We start from the raw sequence: 19,696 nt of genomic DNA, 5'->3' as shown, positions 1-19,696 counted from the left end.
TTTAAAAAAAAAAAAAGGATGACTATGTGGGGGTGGTGAAGTGGAGGTGTGCACACATGTCCATGAGAGCCAGAGTCCGCAGAGGCCAGGGGCCTCGGATATCCTTGAGCTAGAGTTACACGCAGTTGTGAGCCTTGCATGCTGGGTTCTAGGAATTGTACTTAGGTCCTCTGCCTGAGCAGCATGCACTCTCAATTGCTAAGCCGGCCCTCTAGTCCCCACATCAGAGATTGTGATGTGACACTGGGATATAGGTATATAAAATGAGTGCCCAAATCAAACATTTACTGATAATAAATCAGGAAGAAATTTATTTTAAAACAATTATTTGGTATACATATAATTTAAGCATTAATTAATGCTGAAAGCAGATTTGCATACTGTATTAGTCAGGGTTCTCTAGAGTCATAGAAGTTATGGTAGTCTCTATGTAGTAAAAGAATTTATCGATGACTTACAGTCTATAGTCCAACAACCAACAATCAACTCCCAACAATGGTCGGCAGCAGCTGTGAATGGAAGTCCAGGGATCCAGCAGCTGCTCGGTCCCACAAGGCAAGCAGATGAAGCAGAGAGGGCCTTCCTTCTTCCAATGTCCTTATACAGGTCTCCAGCAAAAGATGTGGCCCAGATTAAAGGTCTGTGCCACCACACCTTTAATCCCAGATGACCTTGCTTGAACTCGTAGATCTTCCAGTCTTTTTAGTTTTTCGAGACAGGGTTTCTCTGAGTAGCCCTGGCTGTCCTGGAACTCATTCTGTAGACCAGGCTGGCCTCGAACTCAGAAATCCACCTGCCTCTGCCTCCCAAGTGCTGGGATTAAAGGCATACACCACCACCGCCCAGCGATCTTCCAGTCTTAATCTTCTAGGATTCATAGCCACTATGCCACCACAGCTTTAATCCCAGATGATCTTGAACTCACAGATCTATCTTAATCCTCTGGGATTCATAGCCACTATACCTCAAGATCTCCATGCCAAGATTCAGGTCGGAAACTTGTATCTCTCAGCCTCCAGATTAGGGCCAGGTGAGCCTTCTAATTCTGGATTGTAGTTCATTTCAGATATAGTCAAGTTGACAACCAGGAATAGCCACGACACATACTAATGAGGTTAAAGCAAATCATGTGATATGAAACTGACTGGCACTCTGAAAGGTTATAAAAAGTTAGATTTCTTTGGAGAAATGAAGCACCCTAGGAGGGATGGAAGATGAATGATTGGCCTGAAGGCTGTTCTCTGGAGAGACATCTCTGCCTGCCCCCTCTAAGCCTCTCATGCCTCCTCCCTCTTGTGTTTCTATCTCCACAAGTGTGTCACTTCCTTTCCTGACTGACCCTGCTGTTATCATCTCTGTTACATTGAACAACATATAGGTATACTTTAGTACAGTCCAGTGGGCCCTAAAACATCTATGTACCTAGCACAAAGCTACTACCTACATACTTTCTTTCTTTCTTTTTTTTTTTTTGGTGTGGATTTTTTTTAGTTTTTTTTTATTAGATATTTTCTTTATTTACATGTCATATGATTTTTCTTTCCCCAGTTTCCCCTCCCAGGAACAAATAAACAAAAACAAGAACAGACCCCTGTTGGCTCCCCCCTCCCCATGCTTGCCACCCCACCCTTTCCCACTTATTGGCTCTGGCATTCCTCTATACTGGGGCATAGAACCTGCACAGGACCAAGGACCTCTCTTCCCATTGATGATTGATTTTGCAATCCTCTACTATACACATACTGCCAGAACAATCAGTCCTACCATGTATACTCCTTGGTTGGTGGTTGAGTCCTTAGGAGCTCTGAGGGTACTAGTTAGTTCATATTGTTGTTCGTCCTAAGGGGCTGCAAACCCTTCAGCTCCATTGGTCCTTTCTCTAACTCCTTCACTGGGGACCCTGTACTCAGTTCAATAGATGGCTGTGAGCCTCTATAGCTGTATTAGTCAGGTACTGTCAGCACTTCTCAGGAGATAGCTATATCAGGCTGGCTTGTCCTTCCTTCAGTCTCTACTCCATAGTTAGTCTCTGCAACTCCTTCCGTGGGTATTTTGTTCTCTCTTTTAAGAAGGAATGAAATGTCCACATTTTGGTCTTCCTTCTTCTTGAGTTTCTTGTGGTTTGTGGGTTGTTCTTCCTGTATTCTGACTCTAGCCATCTTTACTAATCTCTTGCCAGAGTAGTCTTTTCTCTGCTAGCCAGCCTTTCTGGCCCTCAGAATTTGCATAGCTAATCCCTTGACCTAATCACCTTTCCTTCTGGTTGTATTAGAGCTGTCTCCCTTCTTCCTTTGATGTGAGCCTCTCAAGTAGACTAGAGGGGATGCTCTAAGAGAACCCAGTCACCTCCACCTCAGCCCTTTAGTTCCTTATCACTTAGCACACTTTCTGGCTTTTTGTCCATTTTGCCTACTTTTTATTTGTTTATTTTTCTCTTTTCTCTTTAAATCTATTTTTCCTCACAATACTGGGCCATTCTGGTATAGAATCATCCTTCCCTCTTCTACCTTTCAAATCACAGTGTTCAATCTAGAAATGATAAATGACTTATGAATAAAGTACAACTTTTTTTTGCCAATAATCCCTGAATACAACACTTCATGCTTAATTTAGCATTTTAAGATAGATTTCTTTTGTCTACAAAGTATATTTTTATTTTATCTGTATGAATATTTTGCCTTCGAGTGTGTGTGTTTGTACCATGTGCATGTGTGGTCACTGAAGAGGCCAGAAGAGGGTATCAGAACCGGAGTCAGAGTTACAGTCAGTCATAGGGTGTCGTCTGGGTGCTAGGAACTGAACAAGCTTCCCAGCCTCCGAAGGATGTTCGTTAAAAACCTGGATTGGCCGGGCGGTGGTGGTGCACGCCTTTAATCCCAGCACTTGGGAGGCAGAGGCAGGTGGATCTCTAAGTTTGAGGCCAGCCTGGTCTACAGAGTGAGTTCCAGGACAGTCAGAGAAACCCTGTCTCGAAAAAAAACAAAAACAAAAAACAAAAAACAAAAAAACCCTAGATTGACCACATGATGACCCTTCTCCCCCACAGAAAACTAATGGTGCCCCATTTCTCTAGACAGCTCTTGCCACTTTTACCACTGATGCTTATTCTTGTTCTTTGTGCAGGGTGATGGCGGCTTCAGTGCTTCAGGTGGAATTCGTCCTTTTCAGCTTCAAAACTGGAAACAGAAAGTTAGTCGGACAAAGAAAGCAGAATTCATACGCACAGCAGAAAAATTAAAAAACCAGTGAGTATGAGAATATTATCTCCAAATAATATCACTAGCTATTTTATAATCAACAATATAAAATTAATTCAACTCCACCTTCCCCAGTCTCACAGTATTAGGAAACTTCTAGTCACTATCCTGACAAACATAGCAAGGAGAAGGGAGGTGTGAAATGCAGTGTATTTAATATAAATTAGCTGTAGGTGAAATTGTCTCCAATTTATTTTTTACCATTTTATGTTAGTGTATTTTAAGAAAAACAAAACAATAATGTATTTATATTTTGTATCTCAAGTTGTAGGTAGGCACTTTACGAATAGTTTTGAGTAAGGGTTCTAAAGAATATGTATCTTCTTATAGGTTATGAAGTGGGTAAATGATTGATGTAGGGCTAGTCCCTCCCCTCTAGTTCCTTTCCTGTCTCTCTCCCTACAACAGGTGATTTCTCATTCCTGTTTTTTTCAACCACTGAGTTCTTATTGCTGCCTGTGTTGAAGTAAAACTAGCCAGCACACTGTCTTGATTACTTTTCTTTTCTTTTCTTTCTTTCTTTTTTTTTTTCGAGACAGGGTTTCTCTGTGTAGCCCTGTCTGTCCTGGAACTCACTCTGTAGACCAGGCTGGCCTCGAACTCAGAAATCCACCTGCCTCTGCCTCCCAAGTGCTGGGATTAAAGACATGCACCACTGATTACTTTTCTATTGCTGCAATAAGACAGCATGACCAAGGTGACAGTTTTGGATTGTCATGGTGAGGAACATGGCATAAGCAGTGGCATTTACTGAGTGTTCATTGTTGGCAACAGCATTGTGATACTAGTACGTTCTAAAAATCTTCCTGTTAATGTTTCTAGTCCACAAATAGCAAAATGTAGTTATCATTGCATATTCCGTATCCACAGCAGACATTTCTGTTTGGTCACTGTGATGTCTCTGATGCCAGCCAGACCTTCCTAGGCCTCTCACAGCCTTACTCGGGTTTGATAGCCATTCTCCTTCTGTTAGAGATTCTCTATAGGATGAACCCCTCTCAGCTTCTCTCTTACTTCTTGTCTTATCTCACAAACAATAAAAGCCCCTGAACACATGCATGGAGGTTCAGTGGCCAAGTCCTTAGGCTTGCTGTGGTCCTACCAATTTCTCCCAGTGTGGTTATCAGCATAACTTTTGTCTGTGTTGCCTGATGGGAAGCTCTGGGAAATTGTGTTGAGCATTGCCTCTCAGGTTGTATGCAATGATGTCACTGGCTAGAGACATTGTACTGCACATTGGATTCAAGTTGAGAGAGTAAATATTCATATTTACCTTGTGGGAGGAGAAAAACTAACATTGAGAAAAACGGATTATTTTGCCCACTAAAAAAAAAAAAAAAAAAAAAAAAAAAAAAAAAAACCTCATTGATAATATATTTTCTTTCCTTTTGTTTTACGTGAGGACTGTAACATTTAGAACCTCACAGCAAAGGCTTCTGTGTTTTCAAAGGAAACAGTTGACTAAAATGGAACTTAACCAGTTAACTATTTTAGCTCCTATTTTGATTCCTTAACCTTATTAGTCTAAGTAACCACACTCTTATTTTTTTTAAATGAATTGAATATAAAGTACTAATTATTTAAATGTATTAATATATTAAACAAAATAAACTTAAGTCATATTTATGCTATTTGTTTCTTTTCCTAAAGAGTTATTGTCATAGAAAAAGATAAACACAGTCATTTTTACAACCAAAGAGGCGACTTCAGAACTGAGTATAGCATGCTGGAAGAACTGGAAACCAAGCTGATCAACAGCAGGAAGACAGAAAGTAAGTTGGGTTCATGATGACTTACAGACTGTTGTGTACATCTAAAGGGCAGTGCTGTTCTGTATTGTCCTTGTATATAGACTGTGTTGTACTTCTGTGGCGATACAGAGCTGGTGAGAAGTCTATCTCTTAAGGACATGTGTTTTTTATTTTCATGTTACTGTTTAGTATTCTAATAAATTGTTTTCTAAGTCTATTTCTTCCATATTAATAGGAAAGATGATTTAGGGTTGATAATCAGCAAATGCCATTAATTTTTTAGAAAATAAATATACTTTGTTTTCTGTGCTGTCTGATCCTAGCTCATCACTCTGGCACTGTTTCTGAGTGCTAGCCCCAGTCAGTGTCAGCAGGGTCAGAGCCTCTGTCACTGCTTGTACAAAGCTAGAACACTGGGTTACATCCAGGCCTCAGTTTCCTTGTCTACATTCTAATGCTGACAGTTTCTGTGTGTCCGATGCTGAGATGAAATACAAGAAAATACCTTACAAAGGATACAGTAAATATGTTCTGTTTGTTGTGTAGATTACTCATTGTCAGAGAGTGTGAGAATACCTTGCAGAGCTAGATTGTGTATGTTGCAAAAATCCTTATGAGAGCTACTTTGCATTGTATATAGGAAAAAATGGCTATTACTAGCTTTACAGCACACTGATTGCTAGGAAAGATTAAACTGTTTATAATACTGTCTTATCATCCATTAAAAGAATTTTCTAGTAATTTTCCTTTCAAAATATAAGATCATACCATTTTTTTAAAGATTTATTTATTTTATTTGTATGAGTACACTGTCACTGTTTTCAGACACACCAGAAGAGGGCATCAGATCCCATTACAGATGGTTGTGAGCCACCATGTAGTTGCTGGGAATTGAACTCAGGACCTCTGGAAGAGCAGCCAGTGCTCTTATCTGCTGAGCCATCTTTCCAGTCCCAGATCATGCCATTTTTAAAAGTCATCTTTTGTTATTTAGTAGCGAGACTCACTCTCGCTCTTCTGATGACCTGAGAATAGGCTGTAATAGAAACACCAACTACCAAGTCTTCGCTCTTGAGTTTCTAGAGCTGTCTAGATTGTGATGTCATAACTACTGCTACTTTTACTTTTGCACACACTGCCAGGGTGATCTGCCATTTCTTGCATATACCCTTAAACAAAGGATCCAAATTGGTTTATTTTTGGGTAACTTGTTTTACCCTTTCTTTTGTTCCTTTGAGACAAGGTCGATTGTGGCCCTGACTGACTTTGAACTCTCTATATTGCCAGGGCTGACTCAAACTCTTGAGCTCCCTACCCACTTTCCAAATGCTGGCATTATGGGCACATACCACTGTGTCCAACTCACTTTTCTCTTTTTTCAGTTCAACTTTACTTATTTACTTTTTAAATTGTTTTCTGTTCTTCAGTTTTGTTGCTCATTATTAACACTGTGTGCCTGTCTGAAAAAGGAGGGAACACATGGCCTCTGTCTTAGTAGGGTTTCTATTGCTGTGAAGAGACACTATGACCACAACAACTCCTATAAAGGAAAACATTTAATTGGGGGCTAGCTTAACAGTTTAGAGATTTAGTTCATTGTCATCATGGTGGGAAGCGTGGTACATGCAGGCAGACATGGTGGTCAAGAAGTAGCTGAGAGTTCTACAACCAGATCTAAAGGCAGCAGGAAGAGAGAGTGACACTGGGCCTGGATTGAACCTCTGAAACCTCAAAGCCCACCCCGCAGTGACATACTTCCTTTAAGAAAGCCACATCCACTCTAACAAGGCCACACTGCCTAATAGTGCTACTCCTTATGAGCCTATGGGGGTCATTCTCGTTCAAACCACCACAGTCTCTATGCGAAGACACACACACTTTTCTTCATGCATCCCAGCTCCAGAGAAGGAAATAGCTGCTCCTTACCTCAGGGGTCATACCTTGGTTTTTGACAAATGCCTGCATTTTTATTGACTTGAATGGTTTGGCTGTGCAGTGTTTCATTTCCAAATGACAAATAAGATTGCATAAGATAACTGCATAATTGATGAGCTGTGGGGAAAAAAAGACAGAAACCACTTCCTAATTATTTAACTTGCAACAAAGTTCATTTCATTCCTTGTCTGGTTTCCACCCTTGCTCACCACCCACCCTTCCCTCCTTGTCTCCTGAGTGCTACAGGTTATCATTGCGTACCACACATAGCCTCAGGAAAGTTTCCTGACTTACAAATCCAATAGAGGACCAAGTTTTATACAATTAAAGGAACAATAAAGGAGTTTCTATGTTTTGTTGAACTTTATAATTTTATAGAGTGTAACTTTAAAAATGGAACTAAGGCAGCAGCTCTCAGTCCATGGGTTGCGGCCTTTGGTGGTCACATGTCAGATAGCCTATGTGTCAGATATTTACATTATTGAGTCATAACTAGCAAAATTAGTTATGAAGTAGCAACAACATAATTTTATAGTGGGGGAGGGTCACCACAACATGAGGAACCATATTAAAGGGTTGCAGCATTAGGAAGTTTGAGAACCACTGAACTAAGGGGCTGGAGAGATGGCTGAGTGTGTAAGAGCACTTGCTGCTCTTGCAGAAGACTGGTGTTCAACACCCATACTGAAAGGCTTACAAAGCTTCACGTGATTCAGTGCCCTTGTCTGGCCTCCACTGGAACCTACATTCATGTGTGAGTGCACACATACACATACATGCACGCACGCACGCACACAAAATAAAAAGATCTTTATTTTAATTGTTTTTTAAAGTGGAAGCATGCCAGAGTCAAATACTCATATTTGGAGGCTCAATCTGGACATTGTTCTGGCTCTAAACCTATTGATAATTTTAGAAAAGTGAAACCAAATGCCACTGTCTCAGTGTTCTAGCAGTTGCCTTGTATGTATAAGAAAACTTGGGTTTGATTCCCGGCCCTGGAAAAAGTTGCCATTAAGGATTCTTGTGGTGAAGCCTCTGGTTTTATGATTAGACAAGTTGTAAAAACAAATACCAGAAAAGAGGGCTGCAAAAACTACTTGACTATGACAGTCTCCATAGAATTAGTACTACTCATGGGTTGTAGAGAAAGCCTGAGGACCCAAGTTAAGATCCTTAGTAGCCATGTAAACATCAGGTGTGATGGTGTGTCTCTGTAACCTCAGTGCTGTGGAGTAGAGAGACAGGAGGATTCCCAGAATGCACTGCTGAGTCAAGTTGGCAGGATTGATCAGCTCCAGGTTCAGTGAGAGACCTTGCCTCAAGAAATAAGAAATAAAAGACAGTGGAGGTCCCAACAAGATGGCTTGGCAGGCAGAGACACTTGTCTTATGACTGGAGTTTCATATCTGGGACCCACATGGTGGAAGGAGAGAACCAACTCCCAAAAGTTGTTCTTTGACCTCTATACAAGTACTATGACATGTAACACATGTATAATAAATATAGTACATTTTTGAAAAGAAGATATAGGTCTACCCTCTTATTAAAAAGTTAGTAAGTTAGAGAACTATAAAGTCATACATCTGACATTGGCCTCTGGCCTCCACATATATGTCCACACAAATAAAATCACATACACCATACATGTGCCCCTGCGCGCGCGTGTACACGTGCATACACACACACACACACACACACCACAGAATTAATGTTAGAATTAATGTTGGTTAGATAGTTTTAATATTTACAAAATAAGTTAAAGGCAATTTCTGTTTCCAGAAATTATAACACATTAAAAAGAAAGATGCTTTTAAAGAGTATAATGTGTTAAACATCAGTTACTCATCATGTTTTTAAAACAATAGCCAATAACTCATTCTCCACAGAAGGAAGAAAGGTACATCTTCTCCATGTCGCAGGTTTACAGTAAAGTGGAACCAATGCTCCTTTCAAAATTGGGTGTGAACTGAGCTGCTTTATGTAGAACAGCGATTCCTGGTGTTCATATGGTTCTGACAGAAATGGCTGCCTTTAATCATTCTCGACTGTCTCAACTAAGGGACAATGAGGAGTTTACCTGCAGAAGCTCAGTTGTAGTCACACTTGTCACAGTGTGGACTTTTCCTTACAGGAGCAAAAATCCAGCAACAGTTGGCCAAGATACATAACAATGTAAAGAAACTTCAGAACCAGCTGAAAGATGTGAAGCCCACACCTGATTGTAAGCAGAGCTCAATAGAAGATTCTCTTTAATACATTGTTCTTTTCTGCTAGTGCATTAAAAAAAAGTATGCTTTTCTAGTAAACGTCTGGCTCTTTCCATGTGGTATTGGTGGAGCCAGCCCTCCTTCATTAGGAATTAATCAGGGTAGAGTGGAGTATAGTAGTCAGAGTTTATGTAGACTTTTTCCCATTCAGTCCTAAAACAGTGTAAAGTAGGCAGAAGAGCCACTGTGAGGTGGAAACCCTGCGGCACAGGCAGGGTCAGCATTAGCCAAGTAAGTAGAACCCAATTCCTAGTCTTAGCCTGTCATTTGCTTTTTGAAAAAAAATAAAAATAAAAAAATTACATCCTTACCTCCTGTTTCAAAATTTATTTGTAAAGGCCCAAAGCACTGTATTCGAACCTGTAAAATAAATTGTGTTAAAGCCTTGCTCTGTCATTTATTAGTCAGGACATCTTAGGCAAGTTAACTGACCTCTCTGAGCTTTATGTCTTCAGCTGTGCAGTGGGGACCATAGGCCTTCCTGTAGCTTGTGGGCAGGATGGAGTGGGACAGTGTTGTAGAATATGGGTGCGGTGCTTGGAGCACAGTGAGCCGTAGAACTGACAAACAGGAGAAGAATGGCAAGTATTCATTAAATGAAGTGAAGCCATAACATGCTAGAGGGAACATGTAACGTCTTTCTCACAGGATTCTGTTACATAAGAAGAAAAGAACAAAAATCTAAAGGAAAAAAAATGACCATAATTAATTTAAGAGCACGAAAACCCACAAACACTGCTGAAAGACAAATTAGAAAAGTATAACTTTATATGCAATTTCATAATTAAGTATTCACAAGATTTATAAAATGCCTACAAATTAGAACAACCTTTAAAGAGAACAGTAAGAGGGAAGTGGACAGAGATTACAAGGTGCATACCGTATGAGAAGAAATACAAAAGTCAGGAGAAGTCCATGTCCACGCTTCTCAGTAATCACAGTGGCGTCAGTTAGGTCGATGGCAGATCCGGGCTTCCTGTGCACACAATGGAAAGCATGTGGGAGCAAGGCAGTGAGGTGAGTCGGCAGAGCCTCTGCAGGACAGACGGACCAGTTTAACCACTACAGAGGACACATACTTTCCTTATTCGGCATTTCAAGTTTTAGTGGCTATTTTATAAAAATAATTACTTGGACATGTTATAAATATATGTTCATGGATTTTTACTATACCATTCTGCATATTTAAAGATTCTTCATCAATGGGAAAATTAATGAATCAAGACTGTCTAGACTCTGAAATGCCATTTGTAGCCTTAGAAAACATGAGGCAGGGCTGGAGAGATGGCTCAGTGGTTAAGAGCACTGACTGCACTTCTGAAGGTCCTGAGTTCAAATCTCAGCAACCACATGGTGGTTCATAACCACCCGTAATGAGATCTGACATCTTCTTCTGGATATGTCTGAAGACAGCTACAGTGTACGTACATATAATAATAAATAAATCTTAAAAAAAAAAGAAAACATGAGGCAGTAGTTATATGCTTACATGCTAGGCTAAGCATAACTTTTTTCCTTTTGAGACTCACTATGTAGATCGGGCTGTACTCTAGCACACAGGTATTCATTCACCTGCTTCCACATTCCAAGTGGTGGGTTTAAAGGTGTGCACCACTGTGCATGAATGTCCACATTTTTTAACCAAGATATTTTCTTAAATAAAAATCTTTAGAAGTCAAACAATAGTATGTGTTATATGAACTAATTTTATAAAAGTAATACTGATTATAGGATTTAATAATATGGGTGAGGAAAATACCTTTAATCAGAAACTATAATCAATAAAATGTACTTCTGAGCAAGTTTTCTTAATTGCTTAGGCTAAAAAATGTTTTTAAATAGGGGAAGTCCATACTTACTAATTATTAAGTCAGCTATATTAAAATATGACTCTTTTTTACAGTTGTCGAGAAGCTCAGAGAAATGATGGAAGAAATTGAAAATGCAATCAATACTTTTAAAGAAGAACAGAGACTAATGTATGTTTTAAACTACTTTAACCTAAAATGTTTACTTTGATTTTCCAATAACTCACCCTCTCTTTGTTGCCTATGAATGTTCTGAGTCTTACACAAAAGCAACATTAACACTACCTTCTGTCCTACAGTTTAAATGGCCTTTCATACGTAAAGTAAATTTTCATTGATCTTGGACACTAGAAGATTACTAATAAAAGTTTGCAAGATAGTTTGTGATCAAGGAAACAAACTTCCTTTAAGGCTTGTACATAAATATTACTGATATTAGAAATGTCAACAAAGGTAGATGAAACTGTCAAGGATAATTAAATTTTCAGAAGAGTGAAAGGTTAATTTGGATCAGTCATTGTGTTATTCAAACTTCATTCTTGTTCATTTTAGATACGAAGAGCTTATTCAGGAAGAGAAAACAACCAACAACGAGCTGAGTGCCGTCTCCAGGAGGATTGAGTCCTGGGCTCTGGGTAATTCAGAAACAGAGAAAGCGTTCAGGGCCATCTCAAGCAAAGTTCCCGTAGACAGAGTGACACCGAGTACACTTCCAGAACAAGTGGTAGAGTTTGAAAAATTCCTCCAGCAAACTGGAGGGCGACAGGGGGGCTGGGATGACTTGGACCACCAGAACTTTGTGAAAGTGAGGAACAAACATAAGGGGAAGCCGACATTTATGAAAGAGGTTGTAGAACATCTTCCAGGAAGAACACTGGAGGAAGTTCAGCAACATGAGAAGTGGTACCAAAAATTCCTGGCTCTAGAAGAAAAAAAGAAAGAGGTAAAAGTAATTACAACAGCTGTCTTAATCGTGTGTGTCAGCGTGTCAGGTGTTCAAAGATCAACTCTATCATTAGCTTTCCATGAACAGCATAAAGTAGCCCATGGTCTCTTACAGCAGATGAAACCAAGGTGTTAAAAAGCTAGGGAACTTACGCTCAGTACTACAACTTCAGTTAGACTTCCCAAGACCAAACATTTCTCCCACAAGAAATTACATAATGCACCGTAAGATTCTGTGTCTCCACTCCTAGGACAAGGGCTGATTCGGAGCTGCACACGGCAGGAAAAGGTCACCTTAGCAAAATCTACATTAGTTGCTATGGGGAACTTTCCACACCATTATGGAAAGACTTAAATTTTAGCTACTAGAAGAGGGTTCTAGAAAATACCCTAAAAGGTTCATTTTCAAATATATTATCCCAGCTTTGACTTAGGCCAGGGTTTTATATCAGCATCTGGTGCTGAATAACTAGGTTGTGGTGGCTGTCCTGTCCATGGTGGAGTGCTTAGTGCTGTCACAGCTGGGCTCCAGCACTAGGTGCTTGCAACACTCCCCTCACTGTCATCAACAGCTATGTCTCTAGACATTGCCACTTTTGCCTGGGAGCAAAATCACCTTGGCTGAGGACCATTAATTTAAAGAAATAGGTTACTTGTGCAAAAGTCTGAGGTGTTTGGTGTAGATCATTTGTGTTTGCTCCTGATGTCTGAGGTCAGCTGTGGTAAACTTTAACTTGCTTCGTTTAGCAAGAATATACGTCTTCTAAACAAACAATGATCTCTTATATAATCTGAAGGTTAGAGAAAGCTGTGGGTTCTGTGTTCTTGCTCTCATTGTTTGACCTCATCTAAAATGAGGTGAACACGTGAGGAGATTAACTTTGGGAGTTTTAAGCAAGTTTTAGCATATAAATAATTTTTAAGGACTCAAAATCATAAGCTACTAAAATATGCGTTGGCTTTTCTTCTACCATAGCTTGGAACACCAGACTGCTGGTGATCTTCAGTATAGGTCAGCACTGTTCTGGAACCTGCTAGAACTTCACAGACCTCAACCCCAACCCCAACTGGAACTCTGGGCCCAACAAGAGTTTTTTACCACGTTGTCTAGTTGTTTCTCAGACTTGTGGGGTGCCGAATATCATAGAGGAGTAGACACAGTGCTCCTTATGATAGAAGCAAGCACTCCAGTTCCACATTACTCTTATACTCTATTTCCTTATGTTTGATGGATTCGATGTAATGCTGAAGTAGAAGGTGGTGTGAACACAGAATTAGTTTGCATGTTAGAGGAGAGGGAAGTTGGGGTGAAATGAAAATATTGAGTGCTAAATTTACAGAGTTTAAGATTTTGAGTAGAGAATTTGCCATTTCTACCCCAGATTTCTTTAGTACAGTCTGTGTTTTGCATAAATGATGACACAATCATTTTCAGACCTGCTCTGAGTGCCCTTGAATACCCTCTCTTTTTATGTACATCTCCTTTCCCCATCCATTCTCTGATTGACAAAATATTTCTAGATCAAAGGCTACCACCTTCTTTTCAACTCAAAAATAAGTGGTCCACTGGGGCATTCACTATCGACCTTTCCACCATGCCTATAATGTGCTTATGTTGTGTCTCACCTAGACCTGTGGCACTTAGTACTGATGCATGGACTTGATAACAGTCTATAAACTTTGACTCCTCTATCATGAAATGATGTCAGTAGCCCAGTAAGCATACTATTCTTTTCAGCTGACTCTTTTTCATAGATCTTTTTTTGGGGGGGGGGGGTGTCTTGGTGCAAGAAGTACATTCTGCCACAAATCCATGATGTGTTCGAGGACTGCCATATCAAGAGGCACTATCTAGATGGCATTTGGTATTATTAATCACCTCTGAATCTTATAGCTTTGGTTTTCACATTATCTCACTGTGTAGGATTTATTGAATGAATGCATGCATGCATGAATGAATGATATAAAGAAAGATGAAGAAATAGTTTCCTGAGTGGGGCAGGGATCAAGTGATACTTTAGATGGCATACTGTATGGCATAAAAGGTTGCTAGAATTTTAAATAATCTTTGACATATTCATCCTTAGAGATGGGATGGTTTTATTCTTTCATCCCTGTGATTATGAAGCATCATGTACTAGGCACTAACTCATTTACTTGTCACAAGAACTCTGTGTAAGAACCACTTCCTACAGCCAGGCAGTGATGGTGCACACCTTTAATCCCAGCACTTGGGAGGCAGAGGCAGAGGCAGGCAGATTTCTGAGTTTGAGGCCAGCCTGGTTTATAGAGTGAGTTCCAGGACAGCCAGGGCTCTATAGAAAAATCTTATCTTGAAAAACCAAAAAAAAAAGAATCACTTCTTATCACTTTATGAATGGCTTAGTGACTTTTTGATTTGGTGCATATGGTTCTAGGGGTTTTAGAGTTCATGGCCATCATGGCAGGAACATGGCAGGAGACAGGCAGGCATGGTGCTGGAATAGAGAGAACTTACATCTTGGACCATAATCATGAGGCACATGTCCTCTCACAAGAGTACACCTTCTAATCCTTCCCAAACAGTTCCACCAACTGAGAACTAAGCATTCAAAAATAAGAGCCTATGGGACCGTTCTCATTCAATTCACAGCAGATTCAGTCCCATTTTTAATCTTCTTTTGGTACATGGTAAGAGAAATATCTCTTAGAAAACTTTGTGTGGCTAAAAATAGAATTTGAAAACAAAAGTGAGGTGATTAGAGGGAAACAGTACCTGAGAATGATGGAGGAGACAGGAGGGCTCCCGCATGCATGGGATGGCCAAAGAATAACCCAGGGCCCAGAGAGTTACAGCATATCATAAGTTCTTAAATGTGAGTAGAAAAAATTGCACTGGTTTAAAACAAACCCTAAAAGTCTAAAACATCCAGCATCTACAAATGAACATCTTTCTGGGAAAAAATAGAACTGAGGTTGTGCTTGAAATGCCTTTGGTGGATCTGATGACAAACCTTTCACTCTGATCATTTTAGTCTATTCAGAATTGGAAAACCAAAAAGCAGCAAAAGAAGGAGGAAATACTCAAGTTAAAAGAAAAGGTAGACACCATGCCCCTGTCTTCTCAAAGCAAACCAGAAGATAATTCGAAGCAGAAAGAGGAACAGAGAAAGAAGCAGAAATTGGCAGTTGAAGCTTGGAAAAAGCAGAAGAGTATAGAGATGTCAGTGAAGCATGCCTCCCAGCTCAAAGAGGAGGAAGAGAAAGACAGAAAGCAGCAGAGAGAGCGCCAGCGGCAGTCAAAGCTGAAGCTGCTCTTGGAAAGCTACACACAGCAGAAGAGAGAGCAAGAAGAGTTCCTGAGGCTTGAGAAAGAGATAAAGGACAAGACAGAGAAGGCAGAGAAGAGGAAGGCCGCTGCCGCTGAGATCCCCAGGTTCCAAGAACGAGTGAGTAGATGCCCTGCCTGGGCAGTTCCCAAGTGAGTCCTGAAGGCCTTGCTTCCAGGGTTGCTCACATAGACAGAGGTCATCCCATCATCTTTCACATCATACCCGGTGCCATCGCTATAGCACAGTGAGCACACTTTATCCCTAACTTCTAGTAAGTTACGATTTAGTGGAAAAGGTCTTTGCAAGTAAAATGATAGTGTCCTGGTCAGATTTTTTTTTTTTTTTTGGTCAGGTTGACACAAACAAGGGTCTTCTGGGAAGACAGAACTTCAATTGAGAAAATGCCTCCATTAGATTGGCATGTAGGCATATCTATAGGGTATCTTCATATTACTGAAGGGAGGGCCTAGCCCACTCTGACCTGTGCCGTCTCTGCATAGGTGCTCCTGGGTTCTATAAGAAAGCTGGCTGAGCAAACCATAAGGAACAAGCCAGGAAGCAGACTCTTTCATGGCCTGTTTTATTTAGTTCCTGCCTCTAGGTTCCTGCCCTAACTTCCCTCAGTCAGTGATGAACTACAACTGTAAGCTGGAATATATCTTTTGCCTTCCAAGTTGCTGTTGCTTGTGGTGCTTATAGACAGAGTATTACAGGGGGGAGAGAGTGCAGGGGTACTTACCAGAGCTGTGAGTGTTAGAGAGAAGGGGATGCTTGAATAGAGTCTTGAAGGAGAAGGGAAGGAAAGCTCTTCTCTAACAAAAGTGAGAGCATGACTAAGGGCTTGGAGGAGTGTCAGCTGTGTTGTTTGTGGGAAACTAAACACTTTTGAGTACACTGCTGGGGATGTAGTTCAGTGGAAGAACGCTTGCCTAGTAGGTTGGAGGCTCTAGGTTCAATTCCTAGTGCCCCTCGCCTCCCCCACCCAACATAGTTATACTTCCAGTATCTTTGGAACGTCAAGCAACAGATGGGAATCAACAGTCCAGGAGGCTATGAACCAGGCTGAATGTGTTGTCTAGGCAAGTCAGGGAAAGTTATGCTAACATGCTCAAAGTACAAACAAAATAGCTCTCCATGAGTAAAAATGTTATGAATTGTTAAGGGCACCACAATGTACAGCAACAACATTCATAAAGGGAGGTACAAAGGAAAACAGATAAAAAGATGAATTGTGTGAATTTCATTTCTTTTTATTTACTTATATATAATCTTACTGAGTACAAAAGAACTCATGCTTACTCATTCCCTCTCTCTTCACAAAGTAAGCAGGCTCCATAATAAAAAAATTTTAAAAAGATGAGAAAAAAGAAAACAAAACAGAAAATATGAACTCAGAGAGATTCCAGACTAGATGAAGCTTTATTAATAGGTAAAAACTGGGTTTAGTTTACTCATTAAGAGGTTTAGAGTGAACTTTTGAGTAAATTAAGTGACATTTAAAAAGACATTAATGCAGGATTGCCAGCAGGGGCCACAGTCAGGAAAGTGCAGTTCTTAGCCTTCCTATGAAAACACCATCTTTGAAGGAGGGGGCAGCTGACTTGATTTAAATTTGCAAACACTTAGGGAAGCAAATTTATGTTGATTGTGTTTTCTAATGTAATTTTTTTTTGGTACTTTTTTAGGATTTACATAAACTCGAATTGAAAATTCTAGATAAACAGGCAAAAGAAGAAGAGAAGGCAGAAAAACAAAGGCGACTGACAAAATTAAAAGAAAAGGTATTCTATTCTGTTTGGTTTCTGACACAATCCTTGCTATGTAGCCCAGGCTGTCCTTGAATGCATAGGTGTATGCCATCATGTCCTGCTTTAACATATCTTTACTTTTAAGACTTATTTTCTCAAACAATATATAGTCATAAATTTTTCACATTAATGACTTTTACATTTTCTCATGTACAACATAACATGCATACATGTATATTTAAATGAGATTAAGCATAGTCATCTCTTTATATATTTATCATTTCTTTATGGCAAAATCAGTACAAATCCTTTCTTTCTGAAATGCCCAGCAGAGAATATCTGTAATCAGGCCAGGAGCAGAGCACACAGAATGCCTTCCCTTCCCTGATCCTGATTCCTGACTTTGAAGAGACTGGCAGAACCACCCTGTTTATATCTCATATTTCACACTTATACACTACAGAGCAGAACCTAATAAATTTTAGCAATTATTTGAGTTCTGCCATGTCATTTTAGAAGCACTCTTTCTTTCACCCTGAATTTTCTCGCTCCTCTCACAAGTTAGTCTTCCTGACCCTCCATTCAGCCTGTGTGCAGCTGTGCGCATTGCTTAGTCCCACTGGTAATGGGTCAAAACCAATGTGGGTGCCCTCATGGGTCCAGTCTTTATTGGTGTTATTTATCCTACCTTTATTGTCCAATTACAGTGCTCTTATATAAGCTGTAGTCTGTTTCTTGTAATTAGAATAGAAATGAAGTAATAGAACTCAGAAAGGGTAACTTAGCAGTTTATTAATCGGTGTTAGCAGCATAAGCACAGTGGGAGCTTATTTCAGCTACGGTAGCTTGTTCATGTTTGGCTAGTATCAAGTGTAGCTTTAAAACTCCTTTGTGTTGCCGAGGTCTTTACTCAGTACAAATTTCATTCACAGAAGTTAACTGATACTATTTTACTTCTGATTCCAGGTTGAAAATAATGTCAGTAGAGATCCTTCTAGGCTTTATAAACCTACCAAAGGCTGGGAAGAACGAACCAAAAAGATAGGTCCATCAGGCTCTGGGCCACTGCTCCATATCCCACACAGGTGAGAAGGTAGTAGAGGTGTTCATTTATAGAAATTTACAGTGTTTTATTTTATGCAGTTTTATATAGTTATATTTTATGCAGTTTTTGAATATATATTTCCATCAACAGATTGAAGCAAATCTCTAGTTTTTAATGTTTTATTATATATGTATTGCATGTTTTGTGCGCATGGGTATGTGAGAGCTATGGCTGCTATGGTGTGCATGGGACTGTCAGAGGATAACTCGCTGCTTCCACGGTGTGGTCTCAGGAATCCAGCAGGGTGGTCAGTGCCTTTATCCACTTTCCCTTCAAGCCATCTCACCAGCCCTGTATGAACTTTAGGTTGCTGTTTAATCTGTTGTTTTTATCTTCCTACATATTTATAATTGATTTTCTCTTTTTCTCTTTAGGGCTATTCCTACCTGGCGACAAGGAATCTAGAGGGACTATGAGAGAATACAATTGCTAGTCACTTGATAAGAATGTTAGTCTGTTGCTGTTTCAGGAGAAGGCAATTAACTACGCTATTTAAATATCACTAACTTAGTCAGGTTGGTTATTATGCTATGTATGAATTGAGAGGTTTAAGTGTCTTATAGCATTGTTAGTATTTTGTTTCTATAAAGATGGTATATGTTAGCCTGTTATTGATATGAAAGTTATTTAAATAGGTTTGTGTTACAAATGTTATTCCATTTAAATATTCAAAATATTTCAGAGATGTTTTTATCATGGCTTAGTGATGTAATTTGGGAGAATCAGTCTTTTTTAAGCTAAAATTTTGTTACTTTTATAACTTGGAAGTAACTAAGCTTGAGTAACAAAAATATAGGGTGTCTTTTCTTTTTTTAAGAAAAAAAGAGTTGTTCATTCTAAGTTTAACAAAATGATAGTTTGTCAATTGTTTCATTTTTGTGTAATGGATATTTGTATTTGATTAAAGCATGCTTTGTTTTATACGAAGACTATTTTAAATAACCTCCCTTCCTACATGTACCTGTTTCATATATTATGATGTCATTCTTTGGATTTCCTGCAACTATGTCAAATTTCCTTTCAACCTTTTTAGACTCCACAGATTTATAAAATCTTTGTGTCTTTGTACCTTATTGGCTGGTATCATTTTCTTATGCTTGCCCCAAAGTAGGAACTAATTTTCTTCTTCTTCTTCTTCTTCTTCTTCTTCTTCTTCTTCTTCTTCTTCTTCTTCTTCTTCTTCTCTCTCTCTCTCTCTCTCTTTCTCTCTCTCTCTCTCTCTCTCTCTCTCTCTCTCTCTCTCTCTCTCTCTCTCTCTCTCTCTCTCTCTCTCTCTCTCTCTCTCTCTCTCTCTCTCCTTTTATTATATGTAAGTACACTGTTGCTGTCTTCAGACACCCCAGAAGAGGGCATCAGATCTCATTACAGATGGTTATGAGTCACCACGTGGTTGCTGAGAATTGAACTCAGGACCTCTGGAAGAGCAGTCAGTGCTCTTAACCGCTGAGCCATCTCTCCAGCCCACATTCTTCCTTTTGAAGTAAGCTAGTATTAAACAGTATAATGATGTTTTTGGACTGAAAAGTAGGAAACTTCATGTATGAAAACAGAACTCAAGTCAGCTTT

General features: G+C 39.6%; 1 protein-coding gene and 1 long non-coding RNA gene across 4 annotated transcripts in view; one reads left to right on the top strand and one right to left on the bottom strand.

Annotated features, from left to right (window-relative positions):
- Ccdc112 (coiled-coil domain containing 112) overlaps positions 1-19,198 on the top strand; it is a 35,540-nt gene extending 16,342 nt beyond the window's left edge. Inside the window, exons 2-10 of one of the 2 annotated variants that reach the window (XM_031365626.1) lie at positions 3,124-3,245; positions 4,908-5,029; positions 9,078-9,167; positions 11,117-11,192; positions 11,574-11,964; positions 14,981-15,394; positions 16,963-17,058; positions 17,992-18,110; positions 18,505-19,198. In XM_031365626.1, coding sequence (XP_031221486.1) covers positions 3,124-3,245; positions 4,908-5,029; positions 9,078-9,167; positions 11,117-11,192; positions 11,574-11,964; positions 14,981-15,394; positions 16,963-17,058; positions 17,992-18,110; positions 18,505-18,535 — 1,461 coding nt within the window. In that variant the 3' untranslated portion in view covers positions 18,536-19,198. The remainder of the gene's footprint in view (positions 1-3,123; positions 3,246-4,907; positions 5,030-9,077; positions 9,168-11,116; positions 11,193-11,573; positions 11,965-14,980; positions 15,395-16,962; positions 17,059-17,991; positions 18,111-18,504) is intronic. The other variant, XM_031365627.1, reaches the window with a different exon arrangement.
- LOC116087129 overlaps positions 6,996-19,696 on the bottom strand; it is a 14,497-nt gene continuing 1,796 nt past the window's right edge. Inside the window, exons 2-4 of one of the 2 annotated variants that reach the window (XR_004117259.1) lie at positions 10,094-10,189; positions 9,646-9,894; positions 6,996-7,060 (exon numbers count right to left, since the gene is read on the bottom strand). This is a non-coding gene — a long non-coding RNA (uncharacterized LOC116087129). The remainder of the gene's footprint in view (positions 7,061-9,645; positions 9,895-10,093; positions 10,190-19,696) is intronic. The other variant, XR_004117260.1, reaches the window with a different exon arrangement.

Source organism: Mastomys coucha, unplaced genomic scaffold (genome assembly GCF_008632895.1).
Source record: "Mastomys coucha isolate ucsf_1 unplaced genomic scaffold, UCSF_Mcou_1 pScaffold13, whole genome shotgun sequence".
Lineage (NCBI taxonomy): Eukaryota > Metazoa > Chordata > Mammalia > Rodentia > Muridae > Mastomys > Mastomys coucha.
Note: the sequence above shows the minus strand (reverse complement) of the source record. Positions and strands in the feature narration are given on the sequence as shown.